Below are 27448 nucleotides of genomic sequence, written 5' to 3'. Positions count from 1 at the left end.
TTCTGGATCCTTACTTCTTCACACGGTTCCTATCCTTCCCACTGTGGTAACCATCTCTGCCGTTGGACTCATCTCTGTGATGGTACTTTGATACGTCACCTCTCCTGTGTGATTCTCTTAAATGTCGGTGATTTCTTTCTGGTTTGCTCTCAGTATCACTTCTTTCCTCTTGATGTCTCCTTCCCATTTTCTTTTCAAGCGATTTCCTTCTCCTTTCTTGTTTTTTCCTGGAAACTTTATCAGATTCTTTATTTTTCTTTTGTGTTCTCCTTCTTTTGGCTTTAGAAACATCTGAAATTATAACACATTTATGGAACTAAGGTTGCATTTTAATTCAGTATGTTAAACTTATTAAACTACAGAAAGAGTTCTAGAGAGCGTTTTTTGTCAGAAAATGTTTGTGTACCTACATCTGGACAAAGGTTCCAAGATAATGAACTCCTGATTTTTATTCTTCTGCTATCTGCAAGTGATGCCTGTCTTTTGAAAACCTCTACCTGTTGTCACCCTCCTGCTGAGTTGTGCCCAAGGACCAAGCATAGGCTATAAAAGTCTTGCATCAAAGCACGCTCACAAATAATCTTTTTTTTAGAAAGATGACCTTTCCCAGACTATCTAGTCTCAAAATCATTTACTTTTCCTGGAAAAGGTTTACCAGTCAATGGAGATGAAAAACAACAGGTGAGGAAAAATCTCCAATACTATCCCATGAGGAAAGAAAGGTAGGATGAAATAGCTTGACATCATGGTATTGCAGCAATGTAACAATGGCCTTCAGGCTCATTTTTCAGGAGAAATAGTGACAGCTTTGTCAACAAGATTAAAACTAACTTCTGTATTTCTAAATACACAGTAGTCTCGTCTCAGTGGAACAGGCCTTACCCTTCTTGTTTGCCCTTTATCAGGGACCTTTAGATCCCACTTGACAGTATTTGGCACTAACAACAATTTACAATAACCATTAATTCACCTTATTGTATGAACTATAGAATCACATCAGCTGCTTCTCATCACCTTTGAAAATATCACAGCCATAAACTGATTTATCAGTACATGCATTATATGAATTGTCTAGTCTCGTGTCTGAACTAAGGCTTGCTGACATTTTGTTAAAATGCAATGATGGATCAATTCAAACACATTTTAATCCATTAAGTTTTTTAAGCAGTGTTTTCCATACTATTTTACATTCACCAGTATGCAGGAAAAGACTTGAGAAAGCAAACAGAAAAGAACCAGCTGCTTTGATGGCAGCTAAATTTTATCCCCTGCTGGACCTGTTTCGGTTAGAACTTCCTCTCCAGGGCAGTGCTGAGCTGAGCAAGCTGATGAAGGAAGTTCCAAGCATTAACAGGCAGTACAACAGTAATCCCTAACTTAGTTCAATTTCTAATCAGCAGCTTTTCTGTTTTTCTTTTATACACTGCACCATTAAAACAGTGAAATACTGCAGCACGTTCCTCTGAAAAACACTCTTCCAAGTTATTTTATAGATACAACAAACTGCAAACACGGGATGACTTTGGAGTTATAACCAGTAATGGAACCTCAATTAAGTTTACTATTAAAGAATATTGTTATCTCCAACTAGTGTTTTGACTGCTGTAGTAAGGTACACAAGAAACTGAAAAGTGAAACCAGGCTGCAAAGGTATCAAGATGCAAATTTTAATGAATGTGTTCCTCAATGCAGAAAAGGCAAGCAGTAAAAGAGAAGGTCCTAAACTTTGAAAAAACCCTGTGTTTCTACTTGCAGCCTGCAGACTTGGTTTGTCACTAAGGACTGACCCCTCTGGTTCCTATCAAGCAGCTCAGCAGATCTGCAGCTGTTCCTGCAGGACCATCTGGCTCTGCACTGGACCCAGTGCCTCCTCTGACCCTGTTTGCCTGTGCCCTCTCTCATGCTGTTGTCACTAATGCTGTTAGCCATGACACACAGCTCCCACCTTGCCACAAGATTGTGCTGGAGACCAGAACTGCATTTCCAAAGCAGGAGCAGTTCACACTGCTTTTATTTTATTAATACTTTTCATTTCAAAGACATATAATGAATCAAATAAACTTTGGATCAGCAAACTTCCATACTACAGGAAGTCATGCTGTGCTATCATCTGCTCCTGCTATATATATATTGGGGCAGACTGCACACACTAACTCATAATAGCAATTACTTTAAAGACTAAGCAATGTTTATGACAGTTCATGTCCAATAGAAGGTTCTACATCAGCACAACAGTATAAGATATTAAACACTAATTATAATGCATAAAAATACAAAATAAGTCGTCAGCAAAAGCTAATTCTTCCTTGGAAATTTTTCTACAGACCAGAACCTTCACTATATCACCACACAAACCCTTCCTGAAGCAGAGAAATTAGAAATAGGAACTCAGATGAAGAACAATATTTAAACACATTGCTAGAACTGAAGAACTGATTTCTGACTCATGAAGAACAACATATTTCCAGGGAAAGACACAAGGAGTATCAAGCTCACTCAATTAAGCCAAGAAAAAGAGTTGTAGACGTGAGTCTCTATGGTTCACCAGTAAACACAGAGATAATAATTGGGAATGACTCTAATCCCTCGATCCTCCAAAAAATTGAAGTCATAATAGTGTGCAACAGATAGCAACTGTGTAAAAAAAGTAATCTTCAAACCAATGTTTCTCAAATATTTAAGTTTCCAAAAATGGAACTCAGTTTTTCTAAATTCAAAAATAAATTTCCATGAGCAAAAAAAAAATTTAAAAATTGATTAGTTTTTAAAACAGAGAAATTACCACTGTCTATAGCCAGATTTTCCTCAAAACAAGTATTACAGAAACAGTAATAAATATATCTAGAAGAATAAATAAAAGAGAAGCAAATAATTGTACTGCTGGTGTTTAAATACCTGAGTCACTGCTGCTGTCACTGCTAGATGAGGAGTCACTGCTGCTGGATGACTCTGAGCTACTACTGCTGCTGTCAGAATCAGAATCTGAGGAAGAGTCTGTGTCTGAAGATGAAGAGGAATCTGATGACTCAACATTTTGCTTCTGTGTCATAATCAACTTTGGTGCATTTTTAAGATGTTCTCGTAATTCATCCCTAATAAGCAAAAAAAAAAAAAAAAAAAAAAGAAATTTTTCTTCAGTTTTATTTTTTTGTTCACAGGGAGAAGGAAGATGAGGAAATATCAAATCAGAAAAGTGTTCCTCACGTTAGTCCTCCAAGGCCAATAGAAGTGAAGAAATTGATGGCAAAGCGAGTGTTTCTTGGGTTATCCCGAGGCAATAATCCCTCAAAATAAGGCTGCAGTGTCCTGATGGAAACAAATGTCTAAATTAAACACCATGCCAGCTCAGCACTCTCACTGACAAAGAAACTGAAAAAGAAACCGTATGGCTCTCCACAGGAAAACAAAAGTTTTCTCTTCATGCATTTTTCAATACTTTCATTGTTTGTACCTGTGATGCATCTAATCAAATGCTATTTAGAAACTTGCTCTTTTAAGAAAACATAAAAACATGGAGAGCTGCATACATACTGACAGATAATGACAACAGAAACTCCAGCTTTGTGAAGCCCTGAAGTGACTTGTGAAACTGCAGTAGCCTGGGATAGCAATGGATAGCCGGTGCTGACCAAGTTCAATGATGTAAGGATCCATGATGAAATCCCATCACAGAGGGCCTTAGGGATAGTTTCATATTTAAGTTTACAGGAGCTAAAGCATCTACCAGATTCTTTATCATACACAGAAGAAATCCCAACTTAGAGGAAAAAGCTCAAGCAACTGCGAGTAACATTGCCAGAATGCAATGCGTTAAATCCCATACAGATTTAAAAGAACATTATTTATACTACATTTAAGGATTAGTAACCAGTCCTAGAGAAACTGTTACTAATAGTTGTGTGCTTTTTCTACAGTTTTGTCAGAAAGACAAGCCCCAGTAACACCTATTATGCAGCTACATAGCTGACAATATATTAAAATAAACTCGCGCTTGGAAAATTCTTAGTGTAGCCGAGTGCCACTGGGGGGTGGAGGGGGAACAGATACATCTTGCAAAGAGTCATGCACGTACTTGAACCCAAAATGACAGCAACGCACTCAGCTTCAAAAGTGACTCTTTACAATGACTGTATCTATACATGAACTTATTCTTGAAGTACTGCAGCTACAGAAGGGCAGTCTTACTTGAACTTGAACACAGAGTTCTTATCTGTATGTTTTCAGATAAAGAATCTAATTAAATTTACAGTTTTGAAAATAAAATTTGAACTTACTCATCTTTTAATCTTGCATTTAAATTAGGAAGTCCCATATATTCACTGAGTTCCTGAAAGAATATTTTGACAAAAATTCTACTGGAGGATGTGGTAGTTTCTTCACTCAGTATTATACATTCAAGGACCTGAAGATATTCAGAAAAACATAAAGCCTTAAGTTTAAACATACATTCTTTTCTTTATCTTAAAAACTTTGGTCCTCCTGAAATAACTAATAAAGACTTATTCTTTTCCCCAAGGTTCATAAATTCTAGTCAAGACTGTCTTTCTCAAAAATTCTTTTCTACCACATGGGAGCAGCTGCTGATCATATTTATGCTAGCAATTTTTAAAGGATTTTTTTTATCTAGGAAAGCTCCACAAGACAAAATCAGGTGTGTGAACTTCTGGCAAATTAAGAGATTTGGGACTTAAATACCAAAGAGGTAAAATATTTGGACTGACTTATGTGTGCTTGAAGAATGATAATTAGACTAGGCTATAAAACAAAAACAAAACAATATGAAAAGTTACCTTGATATTTATTTCTTCATTCTTAGTGTTGTATTGTTATATCTCAGAATGCAAGATTGCTTTTATTTATTAGGTATTTAAATAATAAAATTGCAGTATTTTTGTCTTATAATTCAATAGAACTTCTAATTTATCAAAATTTAGAAGTCCAAAACTCTTCTCTAAAAGAAGTACTTTTAATCGACCAATTCCAGCTGAACTCCATAAAATAATAGCTTAAATCAACTACTGAAAAATGGGGAGAGAGGATGATGATGCATTGCAGGGAGAAAGAGGAGATACAGCAAACCAGAATTCTTCAACAGTATCTGAGAAATTACTTCAGATAATCCAGTTTGCCACAAGTCATTAAAAATTGTAGAATAAATACTAGAATTAATGCATTATGTGTTGTTGCAGAGCACTGAAGATTAACTGTTGAACAAGAGATCGAGGACAGTGGCTTTTTGTTTTAACTTACACTCCAGGGAATTGAATCAGTGTACAAGAGATGAGCAAACATTTTGGCCACGTTTCTCAGTTTGTTCGTTTCCAAACGATGAATGGTATCGTACTGTTCCTTGAAAATGGCTTCAAAGGATTCCATATATTCTTTCTTTAACATGCAGAAGCGCTGAGACAACACAGTACAATTTAAACAACCAGTTTGAGCAAAACACTAGACATGCAAATAACCTACAACTAAGTGACCCAATGGTGTCAATATTTACTGCAAGACTTCCTTTTTAAATAACCCTTGGAGAAAGAGCAAACACTTAAATGGATATGTTTTATAGCTTTGAGCAGTTTGTCAGGACAAGAAACTCATTTGCATTGCAAAGTAGTAATTATCAATTCTGAACTACAGCAAATTATCCAGCATTTTGCTTTACTTCTACACATCCAGTATTTTCACCTGATACAACCCCATTTTTTCAGGACATCAGTGAACGACTATTTCAATTTAGAGAGGCAGCAGGAAACACAGAGGTAAGACATTTTGAACATAAACATTCCAAAGAATACGGAAATCAACATTTATATTCATCTGAACATGCAGATTCATATGGCTAGTGCTTTGTAACTGTCAGCAAAAGGATTTCCTGAAATAATGGATGAAAAATACAAATGAGAAGGAACATTCCCTTTCAGCACAACTTGCTCCCTTGAGAAGACAAGTACTTCATCTTAACTCTTCAGACATGTCAATATTATCAATAGGGAAACCTTAAGTAAGAAACAATTGCAGATAAAATAGCAGTTAGTTACACAAAACCAGAGAGTGAGCTGTTAATTGAGAAGCAAATGAAACACCCACAAGCCCAGGACAGTAAGTATTCATCTTGTGCTCTAAATTAAACCTACTAAGCAGCTTTGAACAAGGTGGTAAACGACAAGAGTCTCCAAGACTAATCTTCAGCACTGTAAAAAGGCTATTTTCTGGTAACTCATAATACTATTATATCTTTTTAGTACCATTTCTTTGCCACTGATTTATTGTTCTACCTTAATGAGAAAAAAAGAGAGGCAAAACAAGCAACAATATAAAGGGAAAGCAAGTTCTCTCATTATGCATTCACTATGCTTTTTACAATCAAAGTGCTAATTCAATCCACTAAAACAATCAACTAACAAGCATTTTCAAAATGATAAAAAGACTATTAGTTTTATTTATCTATTAAAACTTAAGTTTGACACACAAAAAATAGAGTAAACAATGAAATTTTCTATCACACAGTGTAAAATGTGAAAACAGAACTCACCCCTGCCAGTAACCCAAAGAATTTTTCGTATGTTCTTTGCTGAGCACAGCAGTCAAGTATCATATTGCAGAGTTCTTTCTGGGTTAAGAAAAGAACATTTCTCTAGGTAAATTCACTGTAGCAGCAAAAAATCCCATCAGTACATACCAAGTAACTGAAGGAAGCCTTACATGGATGCAAGCCTTGAAATGAGCATTTACATCAAACTTCATTGGCAACACCAGTAGTTTTCTGAATTTCTCTGGGATATGAATATGAACTTTTGCCCTTCAAATTTTCTCTTCTGCTTAAACTAAGATTTATGTGTTAACACACTGTACATCTAACCAAAAGAAGTCAGAACTCATTTACAAACTGACTTTATCACAGTGAAAAAAGGAGCTACAAGATCCAAAGTGAAGGTTTTGAGGGCTTTTTTCATGGTTTTTTGTTTGTCAGCTGTTTTTTTTATTTCTTTTTGGGGATTGTTTTGGTTTGTTTGAAGTAGTACCAACCCCTGCATTTACAGAAAATGAAAATTCTTTACAACTTCCAAGTGTCAAAATGGCTTACAGACAAACCATTTGGAAACACAATGTGCATTTCTTAGCAGCTATTTCCAAAATTTTGGTATATACTAATACCTTTAACTCTTCAGCCATAATTTGACTGATGAGCCCTGCTTACCATAAGCAAGCAGAAGGCTGAGTTTCACTGCAATGGCTTCAGCCCTGGAGGAGACGGTCACAAAGACTAAACTCAGATTTGGGAAGCCAATATGCCTGGACTTCCTCTATAAGCAAGAGAACAAGAGGAGCTTTTCTAAAGCAGCTGTTTTAGGCTCATATTCTGAATCACCCTTTACAGAAGAGCATCTCTCCTTCTTGGCTAGGAATGAACTGAGGAAGCCTAACTCGATTAGTCCCCCAAAATGTTTGTGTATCCCCTAACATCGACAGCCTGCCTTCCATTTTTCCCTGTCTCCCTGGTGGACATGGACTAACGGAAGATGCTCTCCTGTTCCATGATGCAAACTATGCAGGACAGTTAGTCCAGTCTTTCCGGAACAAAGGCTCTCTGTCTCCCTTCCTCCTTGTCTTCCAACATCATAACCCCAAGATTATTATGAGATCAACCTCTGGTAGCTGCCTCCTCCTCTGCTTTCACACACAGCAAACAGAGGGAAACACTTTGTACCTCACCTCTCAGGCCAGAGCCCTTCACTGGCTGAGAGCAGAGGTCCCAGCCACTGAGACCATGCAGGTTTAAAACCAAACTTACTTTCCTGACCTTCTACCTGAGTTACAGATTGTAATGCAGCTATGAATTGGTTCAGGGCACATTTTGCAACATTAAGACAAGTAAGCAAACATTTAAATACACAATGCTTAAAACAGCCCTGCAGTTTTTGCCCATTCACTTTTTTTATTACTGTTTTCTTATAAGATAAATTCCACAGCATAATCCAATTTATGATACTCCCAAATAGGTTTCTGGCTGTCAGTCATGTATGTTTCATTATTAGTTCAATTTCTCTTTAAACTAATAGTAACGTTCCTATAAAAACTACTGGATGATTTCAAGCATTTTGTTCTTTTTGTATCTTTCACCAAATTACTGTAGCATATACTGGATTTCATATTCTCCCCCTTGTGTCATTCTTCCAAGCATGTATTCACAAGAAACATTTTTGCTCATCATAAAAACTCAAAACAAATAAAAAGCCAACCATGCTGGAAAAGAGAAGAAACCACCCCTCCAAATAACAAGGCAGTAATGTATCAAATAAACTTACAGATGTGTTTAAAGTCATTCCTTTTAACACTGTCACACTGTGTTAATGTGATGTATTAAAATGCATATTAACTTTTTTTATTATCCCATTTTACAGTAATGCTGCAGTTAATCAGTTTTTAAACAATAAAAAGGGTAAAGTGCTGATGCCACTGTTAATAATGTCAGGAAGACTTGAAAAACAAATTACTTTTCTTCCTCATCTTAAATGCAATTATAGCCTTGGTATCCCCTGTGGTTTACAGTAATTAAATATTTTAACATTTTAATTAAATATTACAATTATTTCTAGGAGGGTATCTCAAATAACCACATGCATGAAAATAAGTTTGCCCATAAAGACATTCTTGCTGGTGTTATCTAAACAATTTGAGGTTAGGTCTAGAGTAACTGTCTTCCAGATTTAAAATTAACAAACTTTACAATTATTTAATTACTTTTTGAGAGATGCAACAAGCTCAGATGGCAATTCTAGCTTAATTTACAGCTTCAAAGGTTAGTTAACTCATTTCTGTACTCCCAATGATGTTTACGGCATGAAGAGCCTGTTATTTAGCCCACCACTTGCTCTGAAGAACACAAAGAATTTGTTCCCCAATTGTACAGGCAATTTCTATATTGTGTTAACTGTTTTCATACAATGCTCAACAAGTAACTACCCAACTTAGTTAAGAAAGTATACATAGCTGTCCAATCATGAAATAAAACACTTCAAAAATACCTGACATCTCACACAGATGGTGAATCATCTTTTGTGAAGATCTTGAATTTATTACTGTATCATGGAAAACAATAGAACTTTCCAAAACTGCTAAAATAAAGAGAAAGCTACCTCTAAATACAGTGCATTTCTCACAGTTCTCCCTAAACATTCCCTGTTTCTCTTACTCAAACAGGAAAATGGTTTAGATGAACTGTGACTCAACCTAACATGGCAAGTGTCATCATACATTTAAAGATGCTAAAGCAAAGACAGAAAAATCAGACTTGGTTTTTTTCTCCCAGTTTTACCATTTTAAAACACAGGCACACCCTGCCCAATCTGTATTCTCTCAGCTTCACACAAATGCCGTGCTCACTGCAGACAGAAGAGCTGAAGTAGCTCACCCCCTTCTGATCACAGGTTCCTTTCCACAGCTAGTACCTCCCCCCAGCCCCTTCTGCCCTCATTTTTTGCAATTTCTTTAAGATTTGCATTCAGCCAAGACTGCAATTTCAGAGCTGCCCCACAGGCAGCCTCCATGTGGACATCGCTTCTGCCCTCCCTAGCTGGAAGTGATGCCACTTCCACCTCCATGCCCTGCCAGCCCCACAGCTCCATCCACTGCCTACACAAGCTGAAGCCATCATGAGACATCCCCAACCTGTAAGCTATTCTTAAAATATAAAACTTTCAATGTCAACATTTCATTTCTAGAAGTTTCTTCACAGAACTAAAGGAAATTATTTGCTGGGAGCAAACCTAGTGAAGGCCTTAGGTTCATTTAAATCAACGTGAAATTGGAATTATGTGAAACGACTGCCTTGCATTTTATGTATTTTTACTGCTTTTACAAATGCCACACTTTTTCTTTTCCTCTTTTATTTCACTGAAGTGTATTTTACTTCCACTGACTACCTTAAAGCCTTCCTTACTGCTGCATATTTTAATGGGTGTAACCATCACAGAGACTACTTTTCCCAGCATCTCTGCTTTCTCTTCTTTTTTTGTCATGTTACCACTTATATCCAAAGCTGGCAAAGCCATGGAAGGCGTTTCAGTGGCAGGCAGCCTCTTGTCAAACTATGTGCAGTGCTTTTAGCAGCTACTACAAAGTCTCCAGGTCTGTCCTGTGCTCAGCTAATGGTTTTCCTCAACTTTTGTCCCTTTTTTTGCTCAACCTCGTTTATGTTTAAAGCAACATATGCTTAAAGCTGAATATGCTTATCACAAATCTTGCATAAATCAGACAGTATTTTACACTGGAATCATTAACTGGATATAAGGAGAAATATATTTTTAATCATGCTGCTACAAGCCTGCAACACACAAACACACACAAAAGAGTGAAATAATACATCGAAGTCCCACAGTATCTCTTTCCTTCCACCTGAAGGCTGCACAAGCAAACTTCAAGTGATTTCACTGGGGTAATCTGAACAATTCCATCTCATTAGGTTAAATGCATACACACATTTGTGGAAGATCAAAATCTAGTCAAAATTCTAGTTAATGCCTGCTGTCAGTAACACAACAGCCTAATTCTGTGTGGATTCTGTACCTTCATTTTGCAGACATCAACAAATACCACAACATGGTATGTACCTTACATGTGTATGATATGTACTTATTTTTTAATTGATAAATCACAGAAAATTAGAATGACTCTGCATCTCAGGCCCACAAAAACTCCTGCTTCAAAAGATAGGAAAGCTACTTGGATGATTACCTTTTACAGCCAGTAGCAAGACTGTGAACTAATCATGGTCCACTTGCTAAACCTACCAGATGTAATGCCCTCCAATTAGAGAAGAAACCAATGAATCTAAGAAATCATCAATTTGACCAGCATAATTATCAGTCTTAGACCATCCCACTCTACATCAGTTTCCTGAACTGTATTTTCACTTAAAGTGAAAACAGTCAAGTCAACATAAGTACTTGTGTTATCTTCAAGACTCAAGGCATAAATAACACGAGACACTGACACTCCCACACCACCAACTAGGACTGCTTTGAGCAAGTGACACCACCCTGTAAAAATGAAGATGTGTCAGATGCATGCATAATTCTTTCAAGAAGGCTGTGCCTGCAAGAATTTTTCTCATTTTAAGTAAACAAAAAACAAAAAAGAAATATCTGGTGACGCATTACCTTTATCTGGAATAGGCACGGTGTTAGAAGAGGCTCTAATTTAATTTAGCAACATTTCTGAATACAAGTTTAGTTCTTATCACAAGCCAAGAAAGAAAAAAAGCCTAAAAGCCAATCAATTTTAGGCACACTTTCAAAGAGCAAGAACAGTGTATGGTTGGTTTAATTTTTTTAGTTGTCTGCATTTCAGCTGGTCTTGTTTGCCTGCTTTCTCACAGTTCAGAAGCCAGTACAACTGGTAATACCACACTCCTCTAACTACAGTTTTAAATTATTTAAATTTTCTTCTTTGGTAATGCATGGGATTAATGCAGCTTTAACAGAGATAATAACAGTACTTTTTAAAAAAAGTAAAATATTGAGCTCTGCCAAGACTGAATTGCCCAAAGAAGCAATTGCAAGGCTTGTTTAGAACAGCTTCTCACAGACTGTAGTAGACAGCAAAGCTATTTCACTTTTCATCTGCAGGCTTCATCTGCAGTTGGGTTTAAATAACATGAATAAAAGCAAACCCACTCCTAGTAAATTTACTTAGAAATGAAAGAACTTCAACACTTTGAATGTCTTTCCTTGGGGAGGGGGGGGGAAGGAGGAGGGAAATCAGAGGAGTGCTGACATCCCCCCTCAGCAGCTGGTCCCAAACTGCAATGCCAAAAAGCAGTATTATGTTGTTCCAGTCCACAGATTATCCATCTGAACCTTAATCCTCTTTCTGCGAGTCAGAGCTGTGCGACAGATCCATTACTGGTATTAAGCAGACAAACAACTTGTGTTGCACAGCAGTTTATGTGACACGATAACCTGATAATTCAACCACTGATAAAAACTGCTAATGTATTTCTGAACTCAGCCCTGATAAATCACACCAAAAATTTCTATACACGAAGATTTCTGGAAGAGTTAACCAGAAAGATAGTCAGTAAGACTGTATTAGTCTCCAACCTGTTGTTCGCATCTGTCTTCACGTTTCAGATATTCTTACTAGTTTTTTGATTATATTTAATTGACAGTTTACTACTCAAAACCCGTGGAAAAGTCTGAATAACAGAATTAAATAAATATTATTTTATTAAGTAAAGCCTTTTGGAAGAAAAGCACAAAGTTACTGTAAAATCAGACTTGATCTGCACAAAAATTTTGCAATTAGAATCTTAAGTTTCACCTGATTTTTAAGGATTATTTCAGCTAAATGCTCTAGTTCCTGCCTCTCGTGATGACTGCCATTCATAGTAGGGGCTGGAAGAGAGAATGAGCATAAACAAAGTTTGCTGGGTCCCCTTAGAGTTCAGCAAACATTTTGGGAATTTCTCAAGACTGTTTAAAGCTTTGAATCAGAACATGCAAAGACATTATAGATAAAAGACACAACATCCTGCAGTACAGATTGTTGAAGCCTTCAGTAAAACAGACCAAAAAAAGAAAGAAGTGCTTTACAGGTAAAAGAATAATAGTAGAGAATGATAAGATCAAGTCCTACTGTAAACCCAGTGCCACCATGCTTACCACTAAACCATATCCACAAGTCTTTTTTGAACCCTTCCACGGATGGTGATTCCACCACTTCCCTGGGCAGCCTGTTTCAATGACTGACCACCCTTTCAGAGAAGAAATTGTTCCTAGTATTTAATTTAAATCTCACCTGGTGCAGCTTGAGGCCATTTCCTCTGGCCCTGTCACTTGTTACCTGGGAGAAGAGACCAACCCCCACGTGGCTATACCCTCCTTTTGGGTACCTGCAGAGAGTGATAAGGTCCCGTTTGAGCCTCTTCTTCTCCAGACTGAACAGGCCCAGCTCCCTCAGCCACACACAGCACTCGAGGTGTTGCCTTACAGTTCCCAGTACAAAGGGACAATCACTGCCCTGGTCCTGCTGGCCACACTATTCCTCATCCAGGCCAGGATGCCAGTGGCCTTCTTGGCCACCTGGGCACTGCTGGCTCATGTTCCTCCGCTGTCAACCAGCACCCCCAGGTCCCTTTCTGCTGGGCAGCTTTCCAGACACCCTGCCCCAGCCTGTGGTGCTGCCTGAGGCTGTTGAGACCTAAGGGAAAGACTCAGCACTTTGCCTCATTGAACCTCACACTGTTGGCCTCAGCCCATTGACCCAGTCCACCCAGATCCCTGCCTTCCTGCTCTCCTGCAGATCAACACTCCTGCCCAACTTGGTGTCACCTGCAAACTTAACAATGGCTTGTTTTTTAATGAAGGCAGTGGGAATTAATTCAATAAAGGCTTCAATTTGAAGACAGTAGCTTCAACAAATAAAAGATGATTTTTCTAGCTTAAAAACTGGCAGCTAATTTAAACAAATTTCCTGCTGAGTGCATTCAGGTTTTTTTATCCACACATACAGACTCAAGTCCTAGAAATCCCTGAGTAATTTTACTGCCTACATCTGCTTGTTCTTTCTGCTCTCACACTGATCAGGAAGCGCTTTTTTTTTTTTTTGATTTTTGTCCCCATAAAGGAGGTTAATTCTATACAATAAGCAAGTCAAAGCTCTCATATCTTTGATTAAATGAGGTGAAGAGTAATTATGATTCTGAAGGAAAAAAAAATCAGCGCAAAGAAGCAGCCTCATGTGGGAAGAGGATGCAGTTTTACAACACTTTTGAACCTTGAATTGTAATAATTCCTACTCCTAGTATTGAATCATAGCTTGATACTAATTGTTGGGGTTTTTTTTTTCCTTCCCTTGTGAAATTTGTTTTTTCTGAGCAGCTTTTGCCCACAGAAGTTAGAAGCTGACAGAGACTGCCATGGTATTGAATCCCAAGAGTTAAGTAGTTCTCTGTGCAGTTATCCAACAAGCAAGAAGTGTTATGTATTATAACTCTGCTGTATGCTCTAGTACAGATATTCTAGATTATTTGCTCTATTCTTTATACCTGAATTGATTTGCTGGGAAACACTTTTTTTTTCTCTTTAGAATTCTTCAGGTTATGTATACTTCACTGAGAATTTTAATCTGATACATGCTTAATATTGCATTTCATGCACAGAATTAGAGAACCAAATAAAAAAATACACAATCTCAATTCTTCGTTTACTTCCATGCAAATGGCTTAGAAACAAAATAGTACAAGAATTGAAAAAACGTTAGGTAAACAAGTTCTCAAAGAACACCTAAGTGCAGTCGAGATATCCCCTTACTAGTTAGTATTATACTAAAGTTACTGATCACACACACAGTTTCAAATAAAACTGATAATTAAAGCCACAAGAAGTTAAGAGCTCGCCCATGATGACAGCTTACAGCTGACTGAAAAGCTGCTTGGAAAATTAGATGGGTATTTACATTCTACCAGTACTGAATAGAAGTACTGGATGAAGAACAGTTTCCATTCTTGGAAACACAGCAATTGCATTGGTCTTATAGAGTCTGAGGACAAAAGAGCTTTGGTCTTATGATCTCCAAAATTACAGTAAAGCAATCATACTTAAAACTGCTTTAATTCAATACACTGTTATTCAAAGACTGTGAAAGCACCAAAACCACACACCCTTAGCACTGTGCTAAATTTCAAGCCCTACTGATAAAGCCTACAGCTGCCTGCAAATATTATGTTCAAGCCCGAGTTCTTTCAGAGACAGAACTCTGAGAATGATTGCCATGCTGCTGCACTCTTGTCATAGGATAGAAGTTTCACCAGTCCAAACAAAAGACCTTTTTAAACAAGCTGTGAGCAAACATTTGTGTTGCTTGACAGAAAGGAGCACGTGCATAAGACAAATTGCTTATGAAACATGTCAGTCTATTTGCTCTAAAGGTTGTGAAATTAATTTTGAGGAACAATAGCTGTAAGGAATGACTCTCATTCACCTGCTTGCTATGCAAACTAGGTTGTGGAACATAAGCAAGGCTTTTAGGTACTACCACAGTGTTGTGTCTTAATAATGTCAGTAACAAATCGAGTAAGAATAAAGGCTTACAGTCTGACTTTCAGGGAAGTCCATCTTCAGCAGTTTGTGAGCACATTCTTCAAAGTCTAAGCTGAATAGAAAAGATACTTATTATCAGTGCAATATATGCTATGCTAAAAACATTCCAGAACTCTATTATAAAGATTGATCATTGGTGCTGAAATCTCAACTGTTTTGAAGTAAAGTGTCTCAGCTGTTTGATTTGCTGATATTTTATTGTTGTTGTGAGTTTTTTTAATAAATATTTTGTATTTCATGAGTTTCTATCTGAAAATTAATCCAAAGTGATTACATTTGCAGGCAGTCTAAAACCAGGATGATTCTAGTCATTATTACTATTATGTCATCTTAGAAAACTTAAAAAGCAGAAAAGTGGGAGCTCGTTTTGCATATTTTGAAACTCACTGAAACACAAGCACTACACACAAGCTCCAAAAGCAGTATTATACCACAGTCTCCTCCTGGCACTCCTGTTCTGAAAGCCTTTAGCTACCACTGGGTACATCTTCCCCCTCAAGTATAACATGAAATTCGAGTGTGGCAAGAAAGTATTTAACAGTAACTTTGAGCAATGTGAAAGCCTTTGATACCCCTCAGTACGGTATTAATTCCTCTATCTAATGATCAACACCACAACTACATCATCGCACTCCTCATGCAGGATCGGACCTGCAGAGTATTATGGGCCGCAAGGGATAAATCCCTCCTCTCACCCTGGTGACACAGGAGCTACATCCAGCAGGTTTGGAGTATTTGTGCCACGTACTGCAAGGGCAGTTCATTCCCAAGACGACCACAAGACTGTACTTGAGGGCTGGTATCTGCATACTTATTTTCCAAACAATGAAGATGGCAACAGGCCTAAGGAGAACCACACTGCAGAACTCCATCTCAGATGTGGAGATGGACTGTACTAAGTCTAGTCTCAAATTTTTTTCATGAATTCTCAAGATGCTGTAAAATCTGAAGATCACTGACTTTCTGTTCACTCAGAAAATTCTCATTACAGCAGTAGTCCCAGTCCACTCCCCAAACACTTTGAAACAAACAAGATTCATCTTAGAATGAGAATCTGGGAAAACAGTCTGCTTTACACAGTCAGGTCAGGGTCCATAAAGAATGCTTCCCTACTTCTTTTTTTTTTAAATTACACATTAACAAAGAACTTTAAAAGAAAGAGAATTACAGTTCACTGATTTCAAAAGAACTACTCTCATAGGTGTATAATTTATATTTACCTTGACTGAATAGCAAGATAAATTGTACGACGGAAAGAGACCAGGTTAATTTCTGTTTTGTCATGGACAGTAACTTTCTGACCTGGAAAAGAAAAACATGGGTTCCTAAAGAGCAAAACATTAAGGAAGACACATGTAGTAATTTTTTAGGACAGCTCTATTTACCATTTACTGAGTCTGTAGCACATTATTTTTCTACAAGTACTTAGGCCTGTTTGCAGGTTTATGTATTTTTTTATGTTTATTTTTATAGATAAGGAAAAAATATAAAAATCAGTATTTGCTTCATCTGTAACAAAGGTAAACATTTAGAGACAGTTTTAAAAGGGAAATTCTTTTAAAGACTAAGTTTCTTAGTCACTGCAGCCTCTAGGTTTAACATTTCTTGTCAACATTACTAGTAATTATTTTCTGCATAATTCAGCTATACTATGCTTTATGTGGCATCTCTGATTTGAACAGGTAATTCTTAGTTCCTGTTACATGTAGGATCTACATTAGAGCATTCTACAAAGTCCTGGAGCAAGCATAGAAAAATCCATTCTGAACCAAACCATTCTGGGAACACTGTCATTTCTAAAATATTCACTATTCCTTCAGTCTTTTGAAGTTTGGTAAAATCGTAAATAATCACAGAATCACGAGGTTGGAAGAGTCCAACCCATGTCCTAACACCTCAATGAGACTATGGCACCAAGTGCCATGTCCAGTCTTTTTTTAAACACATTCAGAGATGGTGACTCTACCACCTCCCCGCGTAGACCATTCCAGTACTTTATTATTCTTTCTGTGAAAAACTTTTTCCTAATATCCAACCTATACCTTCCCTGACGCAGTTTGAGACAGCATCCCCTTGTTCTGTCAGTTGCTGCCTGGTAGAAGAGACCAACCCCCGCCTGTCTACAGCCTCCTTTCAGGAAGTTGTAGAGAGTGATAAGGTCACCTCTGAGTCTCCTTTTCTCCAGGCTAAACAACCCTAGTTCCCTCAGTCATTCCTCACAGGGCTTGTGTTCCAAGCCCCTCACCAACCTTGTTGCCCTCCTCTGGACATGCTCAAGCATCTCAACGTCCTTCCTAAACTGGGGGGCCCAGAACTGGACACAGCACTCAAGATGTGGCCTTAGCAGTGCCGAGTACAGGGAAAGAATGACCTCCCTGCTCCTGCTGGCCACACAGTTCCTAATGCAGGCCAGGATGCCACTGGCCTTCTTGGCCACCAAGGCACACTGCTGGCTCATATTCGGTTGGCTGTTGACCAGCACCCCCAGCTCCCTTTCTGCCCGGACGCTGTCCAGCCACACCGCCCCCAGCTTGTAAAGTAGTTGGGGATTTTTGTGGCCAAAATGCAGAACTCGGCACTTAGACTCTGCCCATCCATCCAATCGATCCAAGTCTCTCTGCAGAGCCCTCCTTCCTTCCAATAGATCGACACAAGCTCCCAGCTTAGTGTTGTCTGCAAATTTACTAATGAAGGACTCAATACCCTCATCCATGTCATCAATAAAAATATTGAACAGAACTGGTCCCAGTACAGACCCCTGAGGGACACCGCTGGTGACTGCCAGCTGGATGCAGCACCATTCAGAATCATTCTCTGGGCCTGACCATCCAGCCAGTTCCTGACCCAGCAAAGAGTGCACCTGTCCAAGCTGTGGGCTACCAGCTTTTCCAGGAGTATGCTGTGGAAGACAGTGTCAAAGGCCGTGCTGAACTCCAAACAGACAATGTCCACAGCCTTTCCCGCATCCACCAGGCAAGTCACCTGGTCATAAAAGGAGATCAGGCTGGTCAGGCAGACCTACCCCTCATAAACCCATGCTGGCTGGGTCTGATGCCCTGGCCATCCTGCACGTGCTGCATGACAACACTCAGTATAAACTGTTCCATTACCTTACCTGAAAACGAAAGATTACGTGAATGCTCATACTTTTCATCAGCCTAGGAGCTTGGCTCTTCTGTGAAATACTCCATCAAACTAATAAGGAAATCCATTCCTGGTATTCCACAAGAACAATACTTGACTGGCTTTTCAATTACTCAGTCTGCACAAAAATCTCAGTTATGCTTATCCATCAACCTTTTTCTCCTGGGAGTTGAATACATTCTTTAAAAATGAGTAAGCCTTGTCTCCACTACCGATCAAGAAAGAGGGCTGTACTGAAGGGAGATATGGAGGATGTAGATACACTGTAATAAAATCCATTCTAATTTTGGAAGTGACTTAAAAATATGATAGAGCATGAAAAAGTTTAAACAAGTGTTTTCATTTTGCTCTTTTTCATGTCTCATGTTTGCAGGTGACTGCAAACTGATGCTGTCAAGAAAAATGTGGCAAAGTTGCTTTTCCTTTTCTGCATGTGCTGAATGCTTCCTTCCAGACCATTACTTTTATACTAGTTGCTAGTAAACACTTAGATCTGAGAATAATTGAAGAGGAAAACTTTCCTTAACATTTGAACATCTCAGCTTTGCAAACCATCTAAGAAGTTAAGCTTTTCTTTCCTTTTTCATCTACAGTTAATTGATTACTTGTAAGATGCCAGTCATACACTTACCATCTTCATCCTCCTCTTCATCATCTTCTTCCTCTTCCTCACTACTTCCAGCTTCTTGATTTCCTTCAGATTCAGTGTCACCTTCGTCAAGAATTTCTGAAAGAGCAGTATCTCAGATTAATGGAATACAGACCACAGTACTTTCATTACAAAAAAAACCCTGATCCAGCACCTGAAGAGTGAAAGGATGTCTCAGGTGCAGAATGTGGAAGAGGCCAGAAAGCAGGTATATCATAACTGAATGGAAACATAGTTGGAGAAACAACACTGAGTAGCAGCAACACAAAGGAAAGGTCTATGAACTGAATGACAGCTACACAGGACAGAAATATCACCCACTGTTAAATAAACGTTGGCAGCAACAGCTGAATAAGCAAATGCCAGAGGTAACTGTTGTGTATACACACAGATATTCCTACCTTTCTTCAGCATTTTGTATTTCTCCTCATTTTCCATAAAGTTTGGATCCATCTTGAAAACATCTTTAGAATAAAAGAGAATCTTTATTTAAAACACAAATTGAAGAAAAACTATTAATATTTAATCTTCACTTTATTTTCTTGGGGAATACAATTAAGGAATTCTCTTCCATTTCTAACTTACTAAGAACATCCTCTGGGTTGTAGTCATCTTCCAATGGCAACATATGAGTAAACTGATCCTCCTCTTCCACTAGATCTAATCCCTCTGGAATGATTGGATGATCCTTGAAGCCATCCTTTCGTACAGCAAACATGACTTCTATCATGTACTGAACACGCATATCGATTTTAGATTCATGCAGAATGTGTCGAAGGCGATCAAAGATTGCTTTGGAAAAGAGAGAAGTGTAAATATGAAAGGTACTTACTAATACAAATGCCAAGATAGGTTTTGGCTAACTGCACTTACCATTAATACCTCTAGGAGAAACTTCTGTTAATTTGAGCCCACTCTCTTTAATAAATCCAATTGCTACTTCAATACTGTCATCAGTAGGCCTTTCAAGAAGCAAAGTGAGCATTTCCAAACATAAAACCTCATGAGCCTGTGGAAAGAGTATCAGCAAAGAATCAGAATGCACAATGTTAGACTATCATCACAGTGATTTACTGGACAGACCTGTCCAGCCTTTGAGGATGCCACAAAACAGTGGTGGTTTAATCACACACACAAGGCAGCAGCAGTGGGGCAAAGCTGATTAAGAGGAAGTCAAAATTTCAAATCCAGTTTCACCACCAGTATTTACACCAATTCTGTAGTGAATGTGACTGTGCTATTGAAGCGAACAAGCAAGCAATGAAAAATATTTTGCCACTAAGAAAATAATAGAATGCATTTCCAAGAAGAAAATAAACCAGCACTTGCATTACAGAACCTAGTTCTAAGTGCACTGTATCCATAATTAAATCAGATCTTCCAGGGCCATGCATGTAAGTAAATAGCACATCTCAGATTAGTTTCCTCTTTACCAAAATGCTGAATATTCCTGATAGATTCCTGAAACACTGCTTCTTGTCATTATTTAAATCAGAGCATCCTGATTTCTAACACATAAGCAAGTGGCATAGAGCTGGATATAAATTTGATTCAGATACAACTAAGTCTAGTTCTGCTAACAGACATCTTGGAAGGAAACTGTTTAATATCTGTGGGACACAGCCTCAAATGATCCTTGCTTTGCATCAAGACATGCCTGAATACCAGCCCAAACATACATATGAAATCTGGGGAAGCTCTGGAGCATAAGTGGAATGATAAGTGATGATAACTGCATAAGCAATTACCAGTATCTTTTCTAAAGAGATTCTATCAACTTAAAGCAGGCACCACAATCAGATTATCTTTCAGCAACCTTCAGAACAGACAGAGCATCTTCACTTAGTGTACTGCTGTTAAAACTAAAATGTAGCCATATACAGTTTGGATTGAGTAGAAACAAAGTAACATACCACATTCTGATTCATCAAATGTGCAACAAATTTTGAAGATGTTAGACAGAGTTGCTGCAAAAGAAATAAACCAGGAAATTTTAACATAGGGAAGAAAAAATTTGTAACTCATACAATAGATTTGCATATCTCACAATCAAATCAGAGTCATGAAACTATTTTGGGATACTGGTAGCTGTTCACAATTAGCCCTGTCCACTTTCAAAAATAAACAATTAAGATTAAACACCTCTGACCAAAACAAAAAAAAAACCCAAACTATCACAGTACCCATTCAGAATAGGCTGTCACTGTAGTAGTATTGGAGTATCATTTTTCATGATACTCTAATACTACTAAATGTCCCAGAAACTGGTCTTGACCTATGTCTTGGCTGTGCTCCTTTGAAGCTCCTTTGAACACACTTGACACAGTTACAAAGCAGAATTCCACATTTCAGCACGTTGCTTCTTCACATTTTACATACCTTGTCATTTCTGCGATATCCTTTGCGAAAATTCAGTATCAGCCTCTTGAGGATCAATTCACCAATATTTGGAAACTTTGAATTGATAATTGCCACAAGCGCTGCATAAACATGAGTAAAAATCGGAGACGCACTCTGAGCTTGCAAAATGGATCTAGACAGCAATCCCCTGTAAAGACATGTAAGTTTTAAAGACTTTTCTGGTAATAAAGCATGTAATGTTTTTATTCAGTACTTACCACACAAAATAGTGTTGAGCAGTTGGAATAGCTGGAAGAAACCAGATGATCATTTTCAAACCACTGATTTATCATGCCACAAATGGAATTTTGCAAAATGTGTTGCACAAATCTGTCTAAACTGAAAAGTTCTTAAACTGTTACAATATCTTTCACTAAATATTGTTCATATTAGAACTACACTTAAAAATGCTAAGCATGCAAAAACCCATCTTGTATCCTGCAATTATTTCTTTTTTAATCTGAACTTAGTCTGATTGCAAAATACTACTTAGAGCCTAAATAAATGTAAACAAAGGATTCATGAGATAATAGTTCTTTTATTGTTTAAATGATCTCTTTCACATTTATTATCAAGAAAGTCTGAAAAGAATCTGTGACTTGCTTCCCCCCCTCTCAATTTTGCTTTTTGTAATACTTAGGAGCACACAGAATTTGACTTTTGCTGTGTTACTCGAATACACGTGGGTGAGGATAAAAACAAAACAAACCTCCAAATGCGAATCTTCAAAGTACACACTGATATCCACATCTATCTTCCTTGTTGTCTACTAAAATCCTAAAAAAACCCTCCTACAGAGTACTAAATACAGAGTACATAGGGACTTTATTCCTACTTACTTTGGCATTGACAAACGGAATAGAACTCATTTCATCCTAGTGCACAGAACCAGAATATTCCCATTTTGAAATTAGTTACTTCTCGCTTACAAACCGAAACTGGTTTGTTTCAGTCGTTATTTATCCTCTACTTAAAACCTCAGGAAAGGACCTGACAGATAAAAGTTCATCTCCTTACTTTTCTATGTACCTTTGAACAAGTTTGGAAGTACAGAACTAACTGTAAGAAGGAGAAAAATGGTGTCATTTCCCATCTACATTATTTTGACATTTATAAACCACACACAAAAACTTTCACAGACAAGTATATTCTAAAAATATTCAATAAGCTCATTTTTAAATTAATTGCTAGTACAAAAATTAAATTTCAAGGACATGAAATGCAGGCAAGTAAAAAGCAGCCCTACAAAAGTCTGAAACTTCATTATAACTTACTTAATAAACTTAATAATAACTGCATTATTACTATTACTTAACAGAAATCACATTCAGGAATTATTTGCACACTCTCTATTTTATTTAATTTACTTAATTCTCTTATTTTTATGCTAGCTGCATGATTCTGATCTTTCCATCAGGAATAACATCCACAAAAAGTAATGCATTCCTCCTCAAATAAATCTGTGATAGAAAAAGTGTTGCTATCTGTTTGAAATGTAACGGAATTATTTCTGGATCTACCAAGCTCCAATAGCATAATGGTCTTTTCTCTACACTGCAACAATAAACAACTCTGACAGGTAACTGTAGTAAAACTTGTTTTGCTAAATCTTGGCCACAAATATTATTTGTCCCAGAAAAAAAAAAAATCCAGCACTATAAAAAATAGATAGACAGTGGCATCTGCAAACTACAAGTCATTCAAGTAAAATGCACGGGAAAACCTTAAGAAAAGGAAATATACACCATCTGCTGCACTGCTTTATTCCGTCCAACATACAAACCCTTTCCCAAGGAAGGGAATATTCTGAATAGGACAATATGGCCTAAGGTTAATACTAAAATCTGACTAACACCTGTACAGTACACATAGCACACACAATGGTGTACACATGAACAGCACATATGTTACCAGAAAAGCAAAATAATTATTTTATAATACTAAGACTTACCTTCCCCGAACAATATTCTCCTGAAGGAGCTCATGAATGATGTTTTCTATATTAGATACATTCACTTTATTGACAAGACCATTGATTGACTTCTTCAAGGCTTCCCAACTCATCCTCTGATATGCCAAGCTATCACAAAGCATCAAAAATTATTAAAGTATAAATCTGAAGTTGCACTAAATTTTCATATATATAGCATACATTCACATTTTCATTTAATCAGTAAAATAGATAAAAAATATTCACTACATAAATGTAAGACTTGTTCACAATTATACATTCAACCACTAGAAAAATCACTGAACCGATATGATAAACCAAAGTGTAATTCTCTGCAGATATAGTATAACCCAGTATGTTCTGTTTTCTAAGATGTTCCAAAAAATTCCTAGCTACATTCTATATCCTACCTTATCATTTACACTTTGCAGCAGAAGCAGGCACAGTTTTAATCTGATTCTCTTATCTCTCTTCTGATAAAAATATACCTTCAAAACAATGATCACAACCCTTAATGGATCCCATTTTTCCCAAAATTCTCTAAACACCGTAACTGTTTTGCTTGCAGCAAAACCACTAGTATATAACTTTGAACTCACCTATTTTTATCAGTGATTTGCTCTTGCATCATCCTGAGCTTGGCAGGTGGAATATATGCACCACCTGTGCGAGTGAGGATTGGATCCACTTCTTCTTTCTTCTTCTTTGAGGCAGTCTCATCATGAGCAAGTGAGCTCTGGCCTGTCGACCTCTCTGGACTCCTACGGTCAGGTGATGAGTACCTTCTCTGCTTCCTTCGATCATATTCTCTGTCCTCCCATCTCTCATGTCTATCTCTCCCCCTTTCCATCCTTCTAAAAAGAAAAAAAAACACCCACTAAACACCCACGTGGACATGGAAAGTTTCACATTTTATTCTTTAAAATAAGTATTTTATTACTGCTTAAGAAAGGGCTTCATACCTTCCATCTGAAGTTCTGTCATCATAGTATTCCCGTCTTGAATATTCCTCATCATATCTGCTGTCATCAGAGTATCTCCTCTTCCTGGGAGATGGAGACCGAGACCTATCACGCTCCATATCCCTATTTGCAACCCAAGACACAAAAATTCTTAGTAAGAGGCTGAGAAAAGCAATGGTGTTAATATTTACTTGCAATATAAACTTACAATGCCGAAGTGTTTTAATTCTGCAACATGAGTTTCAAAATATGTCACTCCAACAAAAGGGTCTACCTTCAACAATAATTTGTTGTCAGGAAAAAATTATCAAAAATCAAAGAAACTTGACTGTAAAAGAAAGCTCCTAGAATTTAAAATTAAATAATTAGCAATAATAACATCAAACACCAAAGGTAAATTCAGCAGCTTGCATTCCTTGGAACACATGTATTCATTTGGTTCCATCTACTTTGGCCTGTACAGCACAAAGCAATCTTGCCCAAAAATGATAATTGTGGTATCAGCAATATGTGACTTTGAGCAAAAAGCTGGCATGTAATTTCCACTTTCAAGTCTCATGATAATTTAACTAAGTGTGGAGTTTTAGTAATAAATCAATTTAATTACTGTTATACTGACATTCAAGTATTTTATTAAATCTACACTTGAATTTTACCACTTAGTTACGGTAATATATAAAAAGAAACACAACCTGATGATTTTTTTAACTTCTCTAACTAATATGTGAGGTAATTATACCAAATTGAAGGATATAAAAATCATTCACTCTACCTGTCGTCTGGAGACAAACTTTCATGTCGGGAACCGTAGTTTTCCTTCCTTTCGTGACTGGAACCATGCTTTAAGGAAAGAAAGAAAAAAAATCAAGCCCCAGCATGACTGTGAGCACCCCTCTTCAGACCAAAGCACACCATGCCTTCAGTTCCCACTCCTTTACATGGAGGGCCATCAAATAAAGCTAATGGCAGTCAGGTGTGACAAGGAGAGCTGGTTCTCTAGGAACAAACAGTTAAGCAGCTGGACATCCTGCTACAGGATGCTGGAGATGCAAAATGCCTACTCAGGTTCAAGGCACTGAACAAACACTGAAGAAAAATCTGCACAGGCTACCAAAAAACTTTATCAGGCTCGGGAAGCTGCAAACAGGTAGAGAGAAGGAGTGTATGTCAGCAAGTACTTTTACAGTTACCCTAATACTAAACTTTTCAAGGCATCTGCTGTTAATTGCTGCTGAAGATGAGAGTAGATGCACCACTGACCTGCCTTTCCTGCTTCCTGATGCTATTTCACTTTGTTGTATCACATGCAATACCATGAACACAATTCCACCACTTCTTGTTTAAAGAGTATCTTTCCTCTCTCCTAGAAGTCCCCTTTATTAATTTTTCCTTATGTTCCCCCTTTTTACTAACCACAATTTATTTCCTCATGAGTCATTCCTAGCTGCATACATTATAAACATCTAAGCTGCACTGTTCTACTTGGCAGATTTGCAGGATTGTTTAAGTGATACACACTTAAATAGTTCACACCAAATTCCATGGGCTGAACCAGAACATATAGACGTATGGAGTCATACAAAAATCAGAACGTGACAGCATCTACAACAAACATAGAAAGATATTCATTAAGATGGTTCTAAACAACTTTGGTAGAGCCAAACAGCAGCATTTGTAACCTCAGTACTTTCATTGCAAGGGTCGTCTCTTCCTTTAAAATACTACTTATGATTTTTCAGAACCACGATCTCATGTTGTCACACAGTGATTAACTGTGAAATAGGGAGCACCTCACTTGATGCAGAAACTCATCACAAGTATTTCCTTATTAACCTTGATGGAACTCCCAGCAGCAACCCTCAGCTCATTCACGGAAGTGGCACCCTCTCCACCAACATGCTGGCACACCAGTTCTGAAGAACCACTAAAGAACCAGTTAAAACTCTGGGTGACTAGAATATAATGACACCTCCTCCATAAAGAGCAGGGCAGACTGTTATCTTCAAAAACTTAACTGGGGGGAGTGTATACATGCAAATAAATAATTTTATTTTTGAGGCCACTATAACACATCCTAGAATATTGCCTTTCTAAGGGTGCACTTCAAACACCCAGCATTCTCTTGCCTGCATTAAGACAACGATACGAACCAAGGGCATTGCATTGTCCGCTGGGAGCATGCCTCACTATGAAAGTTACATCCACCCGACTGTTTAATTTTAGAGCCACATTATCTTTGACAGCAGAGATAGTACAAGAAATTCACATATTCATCAAGGTTTTCTTCCCCTTTCAATACTCATTACACCACAGATCACTGAATTCATTCAAGGCTAAGAAAAGTACTTAAGTTGTTTTTTTTCCCCAGCTCAGTAATATAATGCCAGTCTATATCCTAAGCTTCCAAGCAAGCAGTAATAAAAATCTTTGAATAACACAGAACAGTTACTGTATTTAAATCCTATCTAGCAGATGGGAAGAAGGTAGTGGGTCTTTTTAGGATGATCCATTCTCATAGGTTCTTTATCATCTGTCTCTGCCCAGGCAGAACCAAAAAGACAAGTGTTCACAGAAATAAAACAATATTATGGCTGTTTCTGTGTTTGCCACCTATCATGTCTCCTTGCAAAAGCAGCTACGTTTGCTCAAGAACTTGTCACCCTCAGCTCTTTGTGACTAGGATTTCTGCCACAAGCTAGTTCCCTTCCTTGTCCATTTTGATCAAAATGACTAACTGAGAGTGTCCAAACAGTGTGCTTTTGCTAACTGGCTTATTTTGACAGATGAGGGAGCACTACCAGATTGGGAAAATAGGAGAAGATATTAAACCACCCCTCAAGCATCCCCACTAAAAGCCACTTAAATCAGAAAAGCTGGATCTAAAAGAGTGAAGAAGCCTATGCAGGGCCCAGCTCCAAACAGGCATAGAAATACCACAGATCTGAGGCAGTGTATCATAACAATATTGCTCGGCCAACGTGTCTCAAACGTGAGCTACTTTACAAATACAGCACTTCTCAATTTTTTCTTCTTGCATTCCCAAAAAATCACTCCCATTTTCTCAGGAATGGGCCACATAGCTTTTAAAAGCAAAAGCTTTAACATGCACAGTATCACATACAGTTGTCAAATTAACTGCTAATTATTGTGTCTCTGTATCTTTTAAGTTCGCTGTTAAATGTTTCATAATCTTTCTCCATTCCTCTTCATGCTTACATTTGTTGTTGAGCCATCATCATTC

General features: G+C 37.6%; 1 protein-coding gene across 2 annotated transcripts in view; it reads right to left on the bottom strand.

Annotated features, from left to right (window-relative positions):
- Positions 1-6: 6 nt before the first annotated feature.
- CWC22 (CWC22 spliceosome associated protein homolog) overlaps positions 7-27448 on the bottom strand; it is a 28363-nt gene continuing 921 nt past the window's right edge. The window contains exons 3-20 of one of the 2 annotated variants that reach the window (XM_082284630.1): positions 24980-25047; positions 24208-24330; positions 23845-24099; positions 23246-23374; positions 21274-21442; positions 20808-20861; positions 19768-19903; positions 19480-19686; positions 19296-19358; positions 18877-18972; positions 16322-16403; positions 15093-15153; positions 6533-6610; positions 5251-5403; positions 4275-4402; positions 3205-3306; positions 2896-3092; positions 7-291 (exon numbers count right to left, since the gene is read on the bottom strand). In XM_082284630.1, the coding sequence (XP_082140756.1) occupies positions 11-291; positions 2896-3092; positions 3205-3306; positions 4275-4402; positions 5251-5403; positions 6533-6610; positions 15093-15153; positions 16322-16403; positions 18877-18972; positions 19296-19358; positions 19480-19686; positions 19768-19903; positions 20808-20861; positions 21274-21442; positions 23246-23374; positions 23845-24099; positions 24208-24330; positions 24980-25047 (2382 nt within the window). In that variant the 3' untranslated portion in view covers positions 7-10. Of the gene's footprint in view, positions 292-2895; positions 3093-3204; positions 3307-4274; positions 4403-5250; positions 5404-6532; positions 6611-15092; positions 15154-16321; positions 16404-18876; positions 18973-19295; positions 19359-19479; positions 19687-19767; positions 19904-20807; positions 20862-21273; positions 21443-23245; positions 23375-23844; positions 24123-24207; positions 24331-24979; positions 25048-27448 lie in introns of those variants that run through there. The other variant, XM_082284631.1, reaches the window with a different exon arrangement.

This window comes from Coloeus monedula (genome assembly GCF_965178545.1).
Source record: "Coloeus monedula genome assembly, chromosome: 7".
Classification (NCBI taxonomy): domain Eukaryota; kingdom Metazoa; phylum Chordata; class Aves; order Passeriformes; family Corvidae; genus Coloeus; species Coloeus monedula.
The sequence above is the reverse complement of the archived record's forward strand: the minus strand, read 5'-3'. Positions and strand labels throughout refer to the sequence as shown.